This window comes from Scyliorhinus canicula, chromosome 17 (genome assembly GCF_902713615.1).
Source record: "Scyliorhinus canicula chromosome 17, sScyCan1.1, whole genome shotgun sequence".
NCBI classification, from domain to species: domain Eukaryota; kingdom Metazoa; phylum Chordata; class Chondrichthyes; order Carcharhiniformes; family Scyliorhinidae; genus Scyliorhinus; species Scyliorhinus canicula.
Genome location: NC_052162.1, coordinates 97,190,095 through 97,206,290, shown reverse-complemented (window position 1 = coordinate 97,206,290; position 16,196 = coordinate 97,190,095). Strand labels below are relative to the sequence as shown.

The 16,196-nt window shown below is 44.6% G+C and overlaps 2 protein-coding genes across 6 annotated transcripts in view; one reads left to right on the top strand and one right to left on the bottom strand.

Annotated features, from left to right (window-relative positions):
• Window positions 1-6,749, top strand: part of LOC119951649 (interferon-inducible GTPase 5-like) — a 49,043-nt gene extending 42,294 nt beyond the window's left edge. For all 5 annotated transcript variants that reach the window (XM_038774828.1, XM_038774826.1, XM_038774825.1 and 2 more), the window contains one exon: window positions 5,017-6,749. In XM_038774828.1, coding sequence (XP_038630756.1) covers window positions 5,024-6,238 — 1,215 coding nt within the window. In that variant the 5' untranslated portion in view covers window positions 5,017-5,023 and the 3' untranslated portion in view covers window positions 6,239-6,749. The remainder of the gene's footprint in view (window positions 1-5,016) is intronic.
• The window catches only part of LOC119951485, a 106,798-nt gene that overhangs the window by 77,498 nt on the left and 13,104 nt on the right, over window positions 1-16,196 (bottom strand). The window contains exon 3 of the mRNA XM_038774696.1: window positions 13,508-13,660. Within this exon, the coding sequence (XP_038630624.1) occupies window positions 13,508-13,660 (153 nt within the window). The remainder of the gene's footprint in view (window positions 1-13,507; window positions 13,661-16,196) is intronic.

Genomic DNA, 16,196 nt, shown 5'->3' with positions numbered 1-16,196 from the left:
GAAGAGTATAGGGCTTGTCAGATTAGAGTTAAGAGAGAAATCAGGAGGGCAAAAAGGGGACATGAGATTGCTTCGGCAGATAAGGCAAAGGAGAATCCAAAGAGCTTCTACAAATACATAATGGGCAAAATATTAACAAGGGAGAGAGTAGGGTCTCTTAAGGATCTACAAGGTCATCTATGTGCAGATCCACAAGAGATGGGTGAGATCCTAAATGAATATTTCTCATCGGTATTTACTGTTAAAGGTATGGATGTTCGGGTACTTGGGGAAATAAATAGTGATGCTTGAGGACTGTACATATTACAGAGAAGGAGTTGCTAGAAGTCTTAAAGAGCATCAAGGTAGATAAAGCCCCGGGACCTGGTGAAATGTATACCTGGACAATGTGGGAGGCTAGGGAGAAAATTGTGGGTCCTCTATCAGAGATATTTGAATCATCGGCAACCACGGGTGAGGTGCCTGAAGATTGGAAGGCAGCAAATGTTGTGCCTTTGTTTAAGAAGGGCCGCATGGAAAAGCCTGGGAAATACCTACCGGTGAGCCTAACATCTGCGCCAGATAAGTTGTAAGAATATATTCTTAGAGACAGGATTTGCAGGCATTTAGAGAGGCAAGGGCTAATGATGGATAGTCAGCATGGCTTTGTGAGTGGAAAATCATGTCTCACAAATTTGATTGAGTTTTTTGATGGGATAGCCAAGACGGTAGATGAGGGCAGTGCAGTCAACGTTGTCTACATGGAATTTAGCAAGGCCTTTGACAAGGTACCACATGGTAGGTTGTTGATAAGGATAAATCTCACGGGGGACTTCCGGGGAACTGCCATGGAGTAAGTGGTCGCACATTTAGTAGCTCCCGCTCATGGTGGTCTTTTAGGGGCTTTTTTCTTCAGTTTCCAAGTGGAAGATTGATGGAAAAAGGTGAAGGAGTGTGAGTGGAGATTGACCCTCTAGTTTATGGAGCTGGGGACCAGAAGTGCCCGAAAAAGAAGGAATAAGTCGGCCGCAGTGGGTGTGGAGCTAGCAGCGCACATGGAGATGGCGGGGGGGGGCAGGAGACTGCACTGTTGGCTCAATGGTCGACGGAACAGCTGGTGAGCTTCTTGAATGAGAAAGCAACGAAAGGAGAGTCTAGAGGACCTGGCCAAGGCGGGGACTCGATCAAGGCGTGGTTGTGACCGTGTGGAGAGGAGGCTGGCAGCTCAGGGTCAGACAATCCAGAAGTAGGAGGAGCTGATGGGGGAACACGATGAACAATTTGCCTCGAAGGCAGCGGAGATGTGGCTAATGCGGGACCATCAGAAGCGGTTGGAGGCCAAGGTGGAGGACTTGGAGAAACGGTCATGCAGGCAGAATAATTGGATTGTGGGTCTGTCGAAGTGGTGAGAAGGAGCCGACGCTGGCATGTACATGTGGAAGATGCTCGAGAAGCTGCTTGGTGTAGGTGCGTTTGACCGGCCATTGGAGGTTTGACCGAGCCAATGTTGATGAAGAGGCCCCAGGGGAATGTGCCGCCGAGGGCAATGGTGGTGCAGCTGCACCGGTTCCTTGATAAGGAGTGAATTATGAGGTGGGCCAAGCAGGCGAGGCCCTGCACCTGGGAGGGCAGTGAGATTTGTGTGTCTCAGGATCTGAGTGTAGAGATTACCAAGAAGAGGGCAAGTTTTAATAAGGTCAAGGCGGTCTTCTACAAGAAGGGGGTGAAGATTGGACTATTGTACCCACCGCGCATATGGGTGACATATGGGGACCTGGAACTGTATGTTGGATCTTCGGAGGAGACAGTGGAGTTTATGAGAGACAATGGACTGGCAGGAGAAGGTGGACCTTGAGTTGTGATGCTGCTGTAAAAAGTTTGTTAGAGGAGGTGACAGCCGTTCATTGCCTTCTTCAAGAAAAATTAGACTATCAGCAGGGATGGGGGGCAGGGATGTAGGGAGAGGGGGGAAGGGAAGTGATAAATAAGGGTAGGAAAACCAATGGTGTGTGTTGTATTATAAAAGTTGGGTTAACATTGACTGCAACTGGATGCTGTAAAACTTGAAATCAGACTTCTAACTCTGAAGTTGGTTCAACACGGTTTTATTGAACTCACTGAGAATTATTTATAGTTCGCTGTGGGTTTGACACTCGACTAATCTAAGCTGCTATCCTCTGTCTATCTTGACCAGACTAGCTCTGGTCCACATGTAGAAGGTGCTAACTGCTTTTTACACCCTGACTGTCGCTACAGCTATAACCCGTGGAAGAGGCAGAGTCTTGACGCCTCGTATGTTTTATAGTGGTAATGTACCCCGTAGCATCCTGCCTGGTGACTGGTTGTTCTGTGTCCTGTGTGATGATTGGTTCTTTTATGTGTCTATCACTGCCTGTCTGTATCTCATTATCTACATGAGTGCATATTATGACAGTGGGATTGCGCGAAGAGCTGGTGGTTTGTCATTATAAGCCATGTTGATTGGGGTTTGTATTTGGGGGGGGGAAATGGTTATTTTCGTTGTGAGTTCTGTTGGGTGTTATTGTTGAAAAGTGTTAAAATTATAAATGCGTCAATCAAATATTTTCAAAAAAAAAGGATACCTAAAACAGGCTGAGGTAGCCAATTGTGTAAAAAATTGGCTTGACAACAGAAGACAAAGGGTGGTTGTGGAGGGTTGTTTTTCAAACTGTGGGCCTGTGACCAGTGGTGTGCCTCGGGGATCCGTGCTGGGTCCACTATTATTTATATTAATGATTTGGATGAGAATTCTGGAGGCATGGTTAGTAAGTTTGACGTGACACCAAGATGGGTAGCATAGTGGGCAGTGAAGAAGGTTATCTGGGATTGCAACGAGATCTTGATAAATTGGGCCAGTGGGCCGATGAATGGCAGATGGAGTTTAATTTAGATAAATGTGAGGTGATGCATTGTGAGGCAGGACCAATTCAGTTAATAGTAGGGAGGTGGGGAGAGTTATCGAACAAAGAGATCTAGAAGTACAGGTTCATAGCTCCTTGAAAGTGGAGTCCCAGGTGGACAGAGTGGTGAAGAAAGCATTCGGCATGCTTGGTTTCATTGGTCAGTACATTGAATACAGGTGTTGGGGTGTCTTGGTGAAGTTGTACAAGACATTGGTAAGGCCACACTTTGAATACTGTGTACAGTTCTGGTCACCCTATTATAGAAAGGATATTATTAAACCAGAAAGAATGCAGAAAAAATTTACTAGGATGCGACCGGGACTTGATGGTTTAAGTTATTAGGAGAGGCTGAATAGACTGGGACTTTTTTCCCTGGAGCGTAGGAGGCTTAGGGGGGAACTTATAGAGGTCTATAAAAAATGAGGGGCATAGATGAGGTAGATAGTCAACATTCTTTCCCAAAGTTAGGGAGTCTAAAACTAGAGGACATGTTTAAGGTGAGAGGGGAGAGATACAAAAGGTGGTGAGCGTCTGGAACAAGCTGCCAGAGGCAGTAGTAGAGGAGGGTATAATTTTGTCTTTTAAAATGCATTTAGACAGTTATATGGGAAAGCTGGGTATACGGGGCTTTGGGCCAAATGCAGGCAATTGGGACTAGCTTAGTTGTAAAACTGGGCGACATGGACAAGTTGGGCCGAAGGGCCTGTTTTCATGCTATAAACCACTATGATTTTAAAAGGACTGTTGTATTCTTTGTGCTGTTAGTATTTTTTTCAGATTTTTATGGACAATGTATTCTATCTTTTTTCCAACCATGCCCTCTCTACAGGAAGCAGATGAGTAGCAACGTAATTCAGGTTGACTAATGTATGCTTTAATGTGAATGATTTTGGGCTACTCCAAATCGGTGAATCAGGCTCCAGTATTTCCGACTGGAATGAGTGAAATTGAGACCCACTGTCATTTCACCCCATCCGGCGTGTTAAACAACATTGAGAGACTCGAGGTGGTCTGCTGTGTCAGGGCCACCAGATGATTCATATAGCTTTTGGAGAGCTGCACTCTTTGCAAAGGCACAATGGGTCAATAACAATGAGGGTTGGCTGTGGAAGTGGCTTTGTGAATAGCGAATTATTGAATAGTGAATAAAAATAATGGCAAAATAGTAAATTTGTGAATAGCGCGACATGAACACTGATCCATTGTACTCCGATGAAACAGATTCCCACCCCCTTGTCCTGCACGATATGCTGGTCCCAAGTAGCATGAGACACAATTTCCCCTCAGACATAACTGTACACAATGGTTTCAGTGCATGGAATTATCCCCTGCTGAGTTGGGCTGACCTGCAATTGGTCTTTAATAAACACTGAGCACTTTTGATGAGTGGACTAACTTTAGCTAGCACAGTTTAACACGGAAATAACATTGAATAGCTGTCAAAACGGTTATCAGCTTGTCCAACCACTGACTTAATCAATGTTGTTAATATAAAAGAAAAATACTGCAGATGCTTGAAATCTGAAATTAAAAGATCATGCTGGATTCACTCAGTGGGTCTGGTAGTATCGTTGGAGAGAGAAATAGAGTTAAATAGAGGGCAGCAGGGTAGCATGGTGGTTAGCATAAATGCTTCACAGCTCCAGGGTCCCAGGTTCGATTCCCAGCTGGGTCACTGTCTGTGTGGAGTCTGCACGTCCTCCCCCTGTGTGCGTGGGTTTCCTCCGGGTGCTCCGGTTTCCTCCCACAGTCCAAAGATGTGCGGGTTAGGTGGATTGGCCATGCTAAATTGCCCGTAGTGTCCTAATAAAAGTAAGGTTAAGGGGGGGTTGTTGGGTTACGGGTATAGGGTGGATACGTGGGTTTGAGTAGGGTGATCATGGCTCGGCACAACATTGAGGGCCGAAGGGCCTGTTCTGTGCTGTACTGTTCTATGTTCTATGTTCTATGTTCTATGTAATGTTTCAGGTTGATGACCTTTCATCAGAGTGATCTTTTTGTTAAATTTTACCATGCACAGTAACATGGGACTAGATAATATCCTCCTAAAGATCTGAATATTCTCAGATATTCTTGAACTCATCTAACATTTATATATTTATGTCATTTTCAGAGATCAAATGGCCCAGTCTACTCTCTCCAAGTTCTTCTGTACTCAGGACTGCAGGAACCTGCAATCTCTGTGTAACACGGGGGAATTGGAAACAATGATTCTTCAGGTGAAGAGAAAGTCAGACCATTTAGACAATGTGCAGCTTAACATTGCAGTGATGGGTGATGTAGGTTCAGGGAAATCCACCTTCATCAACGCAATGAGAGATCTTCGGAGCAATGATCAAGGAGCTGCTCCAACTGGTAATGAAGAAACCTGGATCGAGCCGACCAGGTATCCTTATCGAGCTCTGCCCAATGTCCAACTCTGGGATTTTCCAGGAACAAATTCCTTTGGTTTTGAACTAATTAATTACCTAAAGCAGGTGAAGTTTGAAAGTTTTGACTTTTTCATCATTATGTCCCAGGCCCGATTCAGAGAGAACGATGCAGAAATTGCCAAAAAGATTCAGGAACAGGGTAAAGAGTTCTATTATATCCGATCCAAAATAGACAATGATACTCGCTCACTGAAGATGCAAGGTGCTGATCTGAATGAAGGCTTGAGCTCAATCCGCAGGGATTGTATCATTAACTTCCAAAGTGTTGGGGTGACACCTCCAAAACTTTTTCTCATCTCCAATTTTGAGCGGGAGAAATATGACTTTCCTGAAATAAAGTCCACCCTCGCCAGGGATCTCCCGAACATTAAGTCAAATGTTTTCTCTCTCTCAATCCCAAAGATGATGCTGGAAATCACAGAGCCCAAAAGAAGCACATTGATGACCAGAGTCCTGTTATTGGCCATTCTCTCCGGAATAGTGGGTGTAGTGCCAGTTTTAGCACCATTTTCAGAGCCAATGTTAGTGCCAGTGTGGTATTTATTTACCACCATCGTGATCACAGTTTCTGGGTGGATATACCTCCGGAAACAGCTGGGGCTCAGTGACAGGTTGGTGCAAAGTCTGGCCAACAAAGTCACTAAGCTCAGTTCAGTTCTGAAAGCTGAAATGAAGCATCAATGTCCAAGGAAGATATCACCAGCAGTTACCAACGTACTGTTCGGAATCACCGCCGTCACCTGTATGATAATTGGGATCAAACATGGCTTCAGTCCAATGGCCTTCTCTATCTTTGGGGCTGTGTCATCCTTTGCTTTTACCTACAAGTTCCTGAAGGATTCACTGAACGACCGTTTGGAAACTGGACAACGGCTGGTTCAGGCTGCGCTGAGCAGAGATTGACATGAACCTCGCACATTACACCGACCAACATTACTGCTCAGTTTTTACAGACTGAATTAATGTTTGATCTACAATGCGGCAGATTAACCTGCATTATTTCCGGGTTTCAAACTCATTTGCTGTTCTGACACTATCCTGTTCGTTATGATTAAATGTTATTAAAATAAGAATAGATGCACCTGCTGAGTATTTCCATCTGGTTTTATTTCAAGTTTTCAGCATCCGTAATCTTTTGCTTTTTTTGCCTGTGTAAAAAAGTTTTAATCATTGCTTGAAATCTTCTACCTTACATTTTGTAGGGCAAATGTTTAGTTTTATAATTGATATGTTGGTAATTAAAGTTTGTTCTGTTTATGGATGGAAATATTTTGTTAAAAACTACCAAATAAAACCCTGATGTAAAGCAAATCAAACAAGCCTGGGTTAATAACAATTAAAAGGTAACAATTGTTTATTTATTAAGATCAGACTTGTTGGTGAGAAACTTAACAATAAATAACCTCTCTTTAAACTTTTGGTGGAGTCAGTATGTTTACTAGTATTCCAGTAGGTGATTTAAATTATTCACATGATCTCAGATTAAAAAGCTGAAAGCAGATTTGTAAATATTGGTGGACCCAACAAATCTGGAAAAAGTGCCCTCATATCCATTATAGATATGAATAATTCATGTGGGTTACACAATCAAAATATTGGCCTGTAACTTCCTCCCAGAGGCAATCAACGGTGGATTGCCTCTTCGTAGTAACTTACCCGTGCTTGACTTCCAAAGTACCTTTCTGTCCCAACCTTCCTGACTCAGGCCGGATGAGGCAGAAGAAGTGAAGCAGGTCAGTGGGTCCAGCTGCAAAGTACAAAGCGAGTAGATGGGAGGGAACAAAAAGAGCAGATGGGAGGGGCGGCCCCCCCCAAACCCGCCCCCGCCCTGCCCAGCCCACTTTTTATTTCACTAACTGCTGTGATGCAGGTGAATTTAAAGACTCCATTATAAGGGATACGACTGATTTCTAAGGGAAGCGATTGGAGTTTGGGGGTTCAAACATGTCGGGTGTCGAGTTGGACATGGGGGTTGTTGAGATGGGGGGATCGTACATCGGGGGGTCATGTCAGAAATTGGGGGTTGGGCATGGGGAGGGTCATGTCAGACATTGGGGGGGCAGCCTGACATGGGGGTCAGGGGGGGTGGGGGGTTTGTGTCGGATAAGGGTGTGTTGGGATAGGGTGGGGTATCAAGATTTGGGAAGTCATGTCGGGGCCTGGCGAGGGGATGGATATGGGGGGTGTGTCAGTCACCTTGTGGGCATGTCCTTTGTGTTGGGGGGTCATTCAGGTCAATGGTGGGGTTGGGTTGGGGAGGGACGCTGTGTTAGCAGGGCTAAATTTGAAGTCTGCTGATTCATGCCTATGATTTATTAGTGCAAGATATTGAGACAAATTGGCTGCCAAGGTTTTGTCTGACTCCATAATAACAGGATTCTTTCCATCAGCATTCACAGCATCGCCAAGTCATTCATAACTGCTTTCTAAAACAACAGTTCCACATAATTCGTTTGGATCTTAATTTGATAATTAAGTGCCAATGTTATGATCTACCCGTTGTTATGGGCCAGGGTTTGAGAGTGTCATTTAAGATGCATCTAGACAGATATATGAATGGGCAGGGAGCAGAGGGATACAGATCCTTAGAAAATAGGCAATAGTTGGATCTGGATCGGCGCAGGCTTGGAGGGCCGAAGGACCTGTTCCTGTGCCGTAATTTTTCTTTGTTCTTACATCATGGAGTTCACCTGACCTACAACTGTTTATTGATTTTTGTTACAATGAGCACAAGAGCCTGCCTTTCAGGTGTTATTCAAGAGAGGTCTGAGGCGCTTTTAATCAAAAAAAAAATTATTCTATGAATTTAATTAACATTTTTACAAACCTACAAAGTAAGCATTTGAATCAATTACAAACATAAATACCCCACACAGCTACAGTATTCTATGTATACCCCTTAATATATTCTCCCTTTAACTGTTCCAATTTAATAACAAGATTTCATAAACCAACAAACCCCTTTTTACCAAAAACAGTTGGAAAATATAATCATTGGGTTTCTTCCTTGGACTAACTCTTTAAAATTGAAAATAGAGAGACAGGCCAAGATACGTCTCTGAGTACAGCAGCCAAATGTGAAAACAAAAACTCAGAGCCACAGCCCAGCTCCAACCACACAATGACATAACTGAAGCCATGTGATAAAATTAAAACTTTTCTTAAAGGGACACTTCCATGACACCTCGCCCAGGAGAAAAATAAACCATCAACTTCAAAGATGGTTTCATTTTTCACCTTTTCACTTGCCCATTATTAACAATTGTCAATATATATACATTTTTTAAACAAAAACAAAACAGGCAAACATTGATAATAATACAGTACATTTTAGTTCTTCTTCCTGCAACTGGAATCCCTCTTGATTGACAGTCTCTTTGGACAAGGAGGTCTCTGCATGATCCATCCATTTCTCTATGCCTCTGCATCATTCTTTACGGTCAGGTACTTTCGTTTAATACTATAACAAAGCCACTAGCAATTCTCCAACACAGGAGCAGTGGTTAACACAGCCTTCAGGCCTGAAATTTGCTATGCTTCTTCAGCAAGTCCATCAGTGGAGCAACCACACTGCTAAAATTCGGCACGGTAAAATCCACTCATGCCAAGAAATTGCATTATTTCCCTTCGTTCCGAGGGTGTTGGAAACTCCCCAATAACTTTTGCTTTCACATCCCGTGGGACCATTTGTCCATGTCCAATTGTATGGCGAAGGAATGTTACTTGTGCTTTTCCAAGGGCGGCATATGGCACAGTGGTTAGCTCTGAAGCCTACGGCACTGATGACCCGGGTTCAAATCCCAGCCCTGGGTCACTGTCCGTGTGGAGTTTGCACATTCACCACATATCTGTGTGGGTTTCACCCCCACAACCCAAAGATGTGCAGGGTTGGTGGATTGGCCACGCTAAATTGCCCCTTAATTGGAAAAAAAATAATTGGCTACTCTAAATGTATTTTTTATTCAAAACTTGGGCTTTTCCAAACTCACTTTTGGCTAGGTTTACCACCAAACCCGCCTCCTGAAGTTGATCAAATAACTCCATCAGATGCTTCAAATTTCATGTCTGACTAAAACTCACCAGATCGTCTGTATATACCGCACAATTGGGTAATCCTGAAATGTCTTTGTTAGTTAACCGTTGAGATGGGCTGGGGTCTTTTCCATGCCAAATGGCATAACTTTGAATTGGTATATATCATTTGGAGTCACACAAGCTAAAATCTCCTTCACCCTTTCGGATAAAGGTACCTGCCAGTATCCAGTTGGAGAAAAAAGCTGATTGTGCCTTAGAATCACTAAACCCAGGACCTTTTTCTCTCCTTCACTTTCAAAATACCTTTTAAGCATATTCACATGACACACACGGTGAGTTTTCCTTCTGTCTGACTCAATTTCTTTTCAATCTGATAAGGTCCACAAAACCTTGCTTTTGAAGGTTCACCTACCATTGGAAACAATAAAACTTTGGGAGGGATTCTCCGACCTCCCGCCGGGTCGGAGAATCGTCGCGAGGTCATGCGAATTGCGCGACACTGTTCCGACGCCGGAACGCCATTCTACGATGTGTGCCAAAACGGGCGCCCGCGCATGGCGCCTGGCCGCATGGAAAATTGGTGAAAACGGCCGTAGCGGCGATTCTCCGATGGAGCAGGAATTCTCCGGGCCGGATTGGCTGAAGTCCCGCCGGCATGACCGGATGTCACGCTGGCGCCGTTCTAACATGGTATAAAACAGCATCAACCAGTCATGCTGGTTGACGGCATTGGGGGTGGGGAGCCCGGGAGGGGGAGCAGCATGGCCGTGTGTGCGAGGCGGTGTGTGAGAGGCTGTCGGGGTTGGGGGTGGGGGAGGGGTGGGGGAGGGGTGGTCCCACATATCCGCTGCCATGGTTGGGGGGGGGTGGTGGTCCCACACATCCGCTGCCATGGTTGGGGGGGCACACATCCGCTGCAGGGGGTGGGGGGGCTGTTATGGGCCAGCGTTTAGAGAACCCCAAGTGTATCATTGAGTTCACCTGACCCACAACTTTTACTAGATTGTGGGATGGAGACCACAAGGCCCACTCTACAGATGTGGTACAGCAGAAACTGGTTGACGAACTTGAAAAGCAGGTGTGTTGGCCGGCGTGAAAACATGGCGTGATGACGTCGGGACTTCGGCTCATCCGGGCCGGAGAATAGCGGGGGGCCAAAAAGTCGGGCTTCTGGTCGTGTCGGGGGGTCGGTCGAGGCCTTTGCCGGGAATGCCGACGTGTAGTTTGTGCGGGGTTCGGAGAATAGCGGGAGGGCGTCAAACCGGCGTCGCCGTGAAAATCTGCGCGGCCCGCTATTCTCCGAACCGGCGTGAGAGCGGAGAATCGCGCCCCTAATGTTTTGAGTCCAATGACTCTTTGTCAAAGCAGCATTTTCTCTTTTGTTTCAGATTCCAGCATCCGCAGTAATTTGCTTTTATAATCATCATATTGTTGGGTCAGTACAGCAATGTAATAATTCCCATTATTATGACCTTGTGTGCAGAAGGGGGTAAGTGAAATCTGGCAAACCCAATGCCGGTTCTGTTGCTCAGACTTGTCTAAGACTGGTGAATGTGACCTGACGCTTCTCGATCTATTCTGTCTTTTACAACTTCTCACTGAATGCCCCTCCCCCCACTAGATTTTAAATTGGGCCGACTATTGCTGCACTAATAACAATCATTGTTAGTGTTACGAGTAGGCTTACATTAACACTACAATGAAGTAACTATGGAAAATTCCCGAGTCACCACACTCCGGCACCTATTCGGGTACACTGAGGGAGAATTCAGAATGTCTAATTCACCTAACAAGCACGTAATTCAGGACTTGTGGGAGGAAACCGGAGCATCCGGAAGAAACCAAACACAGACACGGGGAGAATTTACAGACTCCTCACAGACAATGGCCTAAGCTGAAAATCGAACCTGGGACCCTGGTGCTGTGAAGCAACAATGCTAACCAACATGCTATACGCCGCCCAAATTAATAAATTGTCAAATTCTTGAAACTACTGCACATCTTGTTCCACTTGCAGTTACCTGTAAAGTGAAAGACAAAAGTTCCAGTCTGTTTGGGGCAAAATGGGGTAATTAATCAGAACATATCTGACAATTCAAACTTAAAATTTGTAACTCCCAATTCCTGTAAAAATGTAAATACATCTTCAGCTGTTGACAAGCAAGCGTTAAACTTCTGCTCCTTTGAAAAGGAGTGGATTAAGAAAGGGGTGGGGTAAAAGTTTTATTTTCTTTAATAATCGCTACTTTATACTCCGATCTCAGAATTTTTTCTGTTTTTGTTCTTGTGTCAGTTGTGTTAAGAATAATTATTTCTTGAACCTGACAAGAAGTTTCAACACAAGATCAATCCAACATCGGATTGAACATAATCAATTTAGATATTCCAAATGGTGGAATTGCGGATAGCGATGAGGACTGTCAGAGGATACAGCAGGATTTAGATCATTTGGAGACCTGGGCGGAGAGAGGGCAGATGGAGTTTAATCCAGACAAATGTGAGGTAATGCATTTTGGACGGTCTAATGCAGGTAAGGAATATACAGTGAATGGTAGAACCCTCAAGAGTATTGACAGTCAGAGAGATCTTGGTGTACAGGTCCATAGGTCACTGAAAGGGGCAACACAGGTGAAGAAGGTAGTCAAGAAGGCATACGGCATGCGTGCCTTCATTGGCCGGGGCATTGAGCATAAGAATTGGCAAGTCATGTTGCAGCTGTATAGAGCATTAGTTAGTCCACACTTGGAGTATAGTGTTCAATTTTGGTCGCCACACTACCAGAAGGATGTGGAGGCTTTAGAGAGGGTGCAAAAGAGATTCACCAGGACGTTGCCAGAGATGGAGGGCATTAGCTATGAGGAGTGGTTGAATAAACTCGGTTTGTTCTCACTGAAACGACAGAGGTTGAGGGGCGACCTGATAGAGGTCTACAAAATTATGAGGGCATAGACAGAGTGGATAGTCAGAGGCTTCTTCCCAGGGTAGAGGGGTCAATTACTAGGGGGCATAGGTTAAAGGTGCAAGGGGCAAGTTTAGAGGAGATGTCCGTGGCATGTTTTTTTACACAGAGGGTAGTAGGTGCTTGGAACACGCTGCCGGAGGAGGTGGTGGAAGCAGGGACGATAGTGACATTTAAGGGGCATCTTGACAAATACATGAATAGGATGGGAATAGAGGGATACGGACCCAGGAAGTGTAGAAGATTTTAGTTTGGACGGGCAACATGGCCTGCACAGGCTTGGAGGGCTGAAGGGCCTGTTCCTGTGCTGTACTTTTCTTTGTTCTTTGTTCTAAATTCCAATGAGCCTTATTAAACTAAAATTATCTCACTATCACATGTGTAAATTTGTATTTGGATTAGAATTCCCTACAACTTAGTTAGGGGCAATTTAGTGTGTTCAATCCACCTATCTTGCACATCTTTTGGGTGGGGGGGGGGGGGCGAAACCCACGCCGACACGGGGAGAATGTGCAAACTCCACACGGACAGTGACCCAGAGCCGGGATCGATCCTGGGACCTCGGCACCGTGAGACTGCAATGCTACCACTGCGCCACTGTGCTCCCCTCTCAGCCTCGTTGTTGAATGCAAAAGTGTTAAATATTTCTATCTCTTCTGTACCTGCTACTGTGAGCAGCAACGCAATGCACCGTTCATCAGGCTGTGCCTGAAGACCGAGAGCCGCTACCTTGAGTGTAAATTGCTGTTTAAAAATACATCAATTCGCATCTAGACTGAGCGGCACGCTTCTGGTTTGGTGTCTTCAACCCATCCATCCTAGACTTCGACCAGGAGTTATGTCTGTCAGTAAACTTCGATTAGTAGAATTCTTTGTTTTTTTTCTTTTTTTTTGATTGTTGGTCGTCTTGATCTTCAGCTCGTCAACCCTGGTACCATGTTACGTTCTGGTGCCAGGCCGGTAGGGATGATGCACTGGAGAATGTCTAGTTCATGCCAACCAGCATGAAACAATGAAAACAACTCACTTTACAATTACTATTATTAAAATATCCAAGAGCTACTACAACTGTGACTATCCACTTTAATGATTATCTCCAAACTTCTCGAGTTAGCAGAGTCACGTGGAGGTTCTATATCGCCACCTGCTGGTCAGATGTCGTATTTACGAACACTAACATAACTGCTTATGCATATCATCACAAACGGTATGACCTTCTGGCGCTCATTCTCTGTGATATTGTTGACCAGGACGAAATAACGCACTCGTTCAGCATATTGGTTCCAGTCTTCAACACCAGCATCAATTGCATCTAACCACCCAAACAGAGGCTTGGCAAATCAAAGAAAACCATACCTGGGTCCAGAAAATCGGGGAGGTGGCTCAGCTGCGTAGGTTGCAACACCGACTGCAAACCAGTTTACTCCTCATCACCAATTTAATAAGGATGCAGAGAGTAAAAATAAGAACAAAGTTTTATTTCTAAACGATATACATACACTTGCCGGTTGACACCTATCGAGTTCCTTCTCAGTCGGTGCCTTCCTGACCGACCTTATATACACTTGCGAATTGAGATACCCCATCCCGAGCAAGGATCACAGGGAAGACAAGCATTCCCACCCCGTGGGTCCCTTGTGGGATATTATAAGGCTATAAACCAGCCAAAGTAATCAGAAAGCAAGCCATCATTCAGAGCATGATCATTGATAGTAAATTAGGCCAAATACGTGACAAACTTCCAATAGTGGATCAGGTTGGATTATTGTCTCTAAGAATGGATCCCTTTCATACCAAATGGATGTGGAGGGACACAACATTCATGAACAGATGGCTCTCTTGAGGAGTAGAGAGACACTCCAGCAATCAGTATTGCCATCAAGAAATATTTTCGAATCTGTAAGCACCAAAGTACCCGAACAATCTGCTGTCAACATACCTGATCTCTTTGTGGAAAGAAATAGTGAAGAACCGTCTGTACTAGAAGAGGTACGTTATTGCAGTTTCTGTTGTCGATCCTGTGGAAACATCTCAGACAGAGGAATTATGCTGCTCTAAAAGGGTCAGGAAACTCCCTCCAAGACTTGATTTGTAATTATCCAACTCATGAATATAGGGCGGAATTCTCCGCTCCCATGCTGGGTGGAAGAATCGCGGGAGGTCCGCTTTCGCACCTCCCGCTATTCTCCAACCCCCCCCCCCCCAAAATGGCGTGTTGTGTTTTGCAACACGCCGCTCGGAGAATCGCGTGCCGCCATTTTTCACGGCGGCCCGCGATTCGCTGACCCGGATGGGCCGAGCGGCCTGCCGTTCGTTACTGTTGCACGACGGCGGCAACCACACCTGGCCGCTACTGCCATGAACACGGCGTGAGCTGCCCGTTTGGGGCTTGTGGGGGGCCTAGAGGGGACTGAGCACCACAACCGTGCTCGGGAGGGGACAGGCCCGCGATCGGTGCCTACCGATCGTAGGTGTAGAAGTCAGGTATTTTAAATACACTTAATATAGGTAAGAAGACTGTTTAAGACAGAAATATTAAATCCCAGTTTTAAAATGAAAGAAATATACAACTTCCAAACTCAGACATGTGTTTGGGAAAAACAGAACCACTGATAAAAACATCACATTTTTCCAAGGGCAAGGGCGGAGTCCATAGCAACGAGGGATAAGGATGAAGGATGGTACGGTTCTCACGCAGCTCGAGATTAGGTTGAATCATATCCCATAAATTATACAAGCTAAAAAAAATATCTTGAACTATATTGCCTTGTTTTTAATAAATGGACAGTTAAAACATCGACTCAAATATAATATATATATGTATATATTTGATTCCAACATTCTCAGTGAAACAATCTTATAAAAGACAGTTTGAGTTGTATGTTCTGAATTATGCCTAGCCTAGCATGATGAGATAACATGAGGTCTCCATGGTGGCAATAGGTAGGTCAGCATTCGACCAGTTTTTGCTGGTTTTGATAAAGCACAATATCCCATGAGAAACATACCAATAAGCAACAATTAGAAGTGGCGTTACATTGTCATGATGGACGGCTTGTTATCAAATCAAATGTGTTTTGAATATAGCTTAAACCAATTAGGATTATATTGGGGTGTGATCGGATCGCTTAAGACAGATATCAAAGAGTATATCCATGGATAATTTGGCCACCGTTTTAAGACTAGAGGCGACAAGAGACTAGAGACAGAGACTAGAGACGAGAGACAGAAGACTAGAGACAGAAGACTAGAGGCAAGAAGACAGCCAAGTCAGAAAGGCAAGAAGACAGACAAGTCAGAGAGACAAAGAGAACAAGACAGAAAGAGAGAGAGAGAGAGAGAGAATTAGAAAAGAGTTCTGTATTCCTATTTCATTTTCATACTTTGACTTCAGCCTTTGACTTTTAAAGTTGTGTTCAGGCTATTGTCTCAGAAGATAATTCCTGTGATTCTTTGAAGAAAATCAAATTGTCTACAAACTACCTTTTAAATCATTTTCAAGTTGTAACCAATGAACTTCAATAAAACAATTCTTATTTGCACCTGACAAGTTTTTAACTTGAATTTCTACTGAGTTTCAGCAATGTCTCACCAACAACCGGCAACCGTAAATTAAACAAAACTGGATCAAATCCTTAAGATACTTCAAATTGGCGAGCCAGCCAGGAGGGGAGGAGTTCTGATTCGACCTTCGGAGAGGTTTGGAAAGCTTCGTGAGAAATCGGAGTAGGAACAGGCGACGACGGAAGCTTCGGGAATAATCGGAAGAGATCGGAAGACAGTCGGAATCCACGGCTAGACTGGGGTAAGAAATATCTTTTTCACCCATTAAAAGTCTTAAAGCTGCATCAATCAGTGCTTCGACCC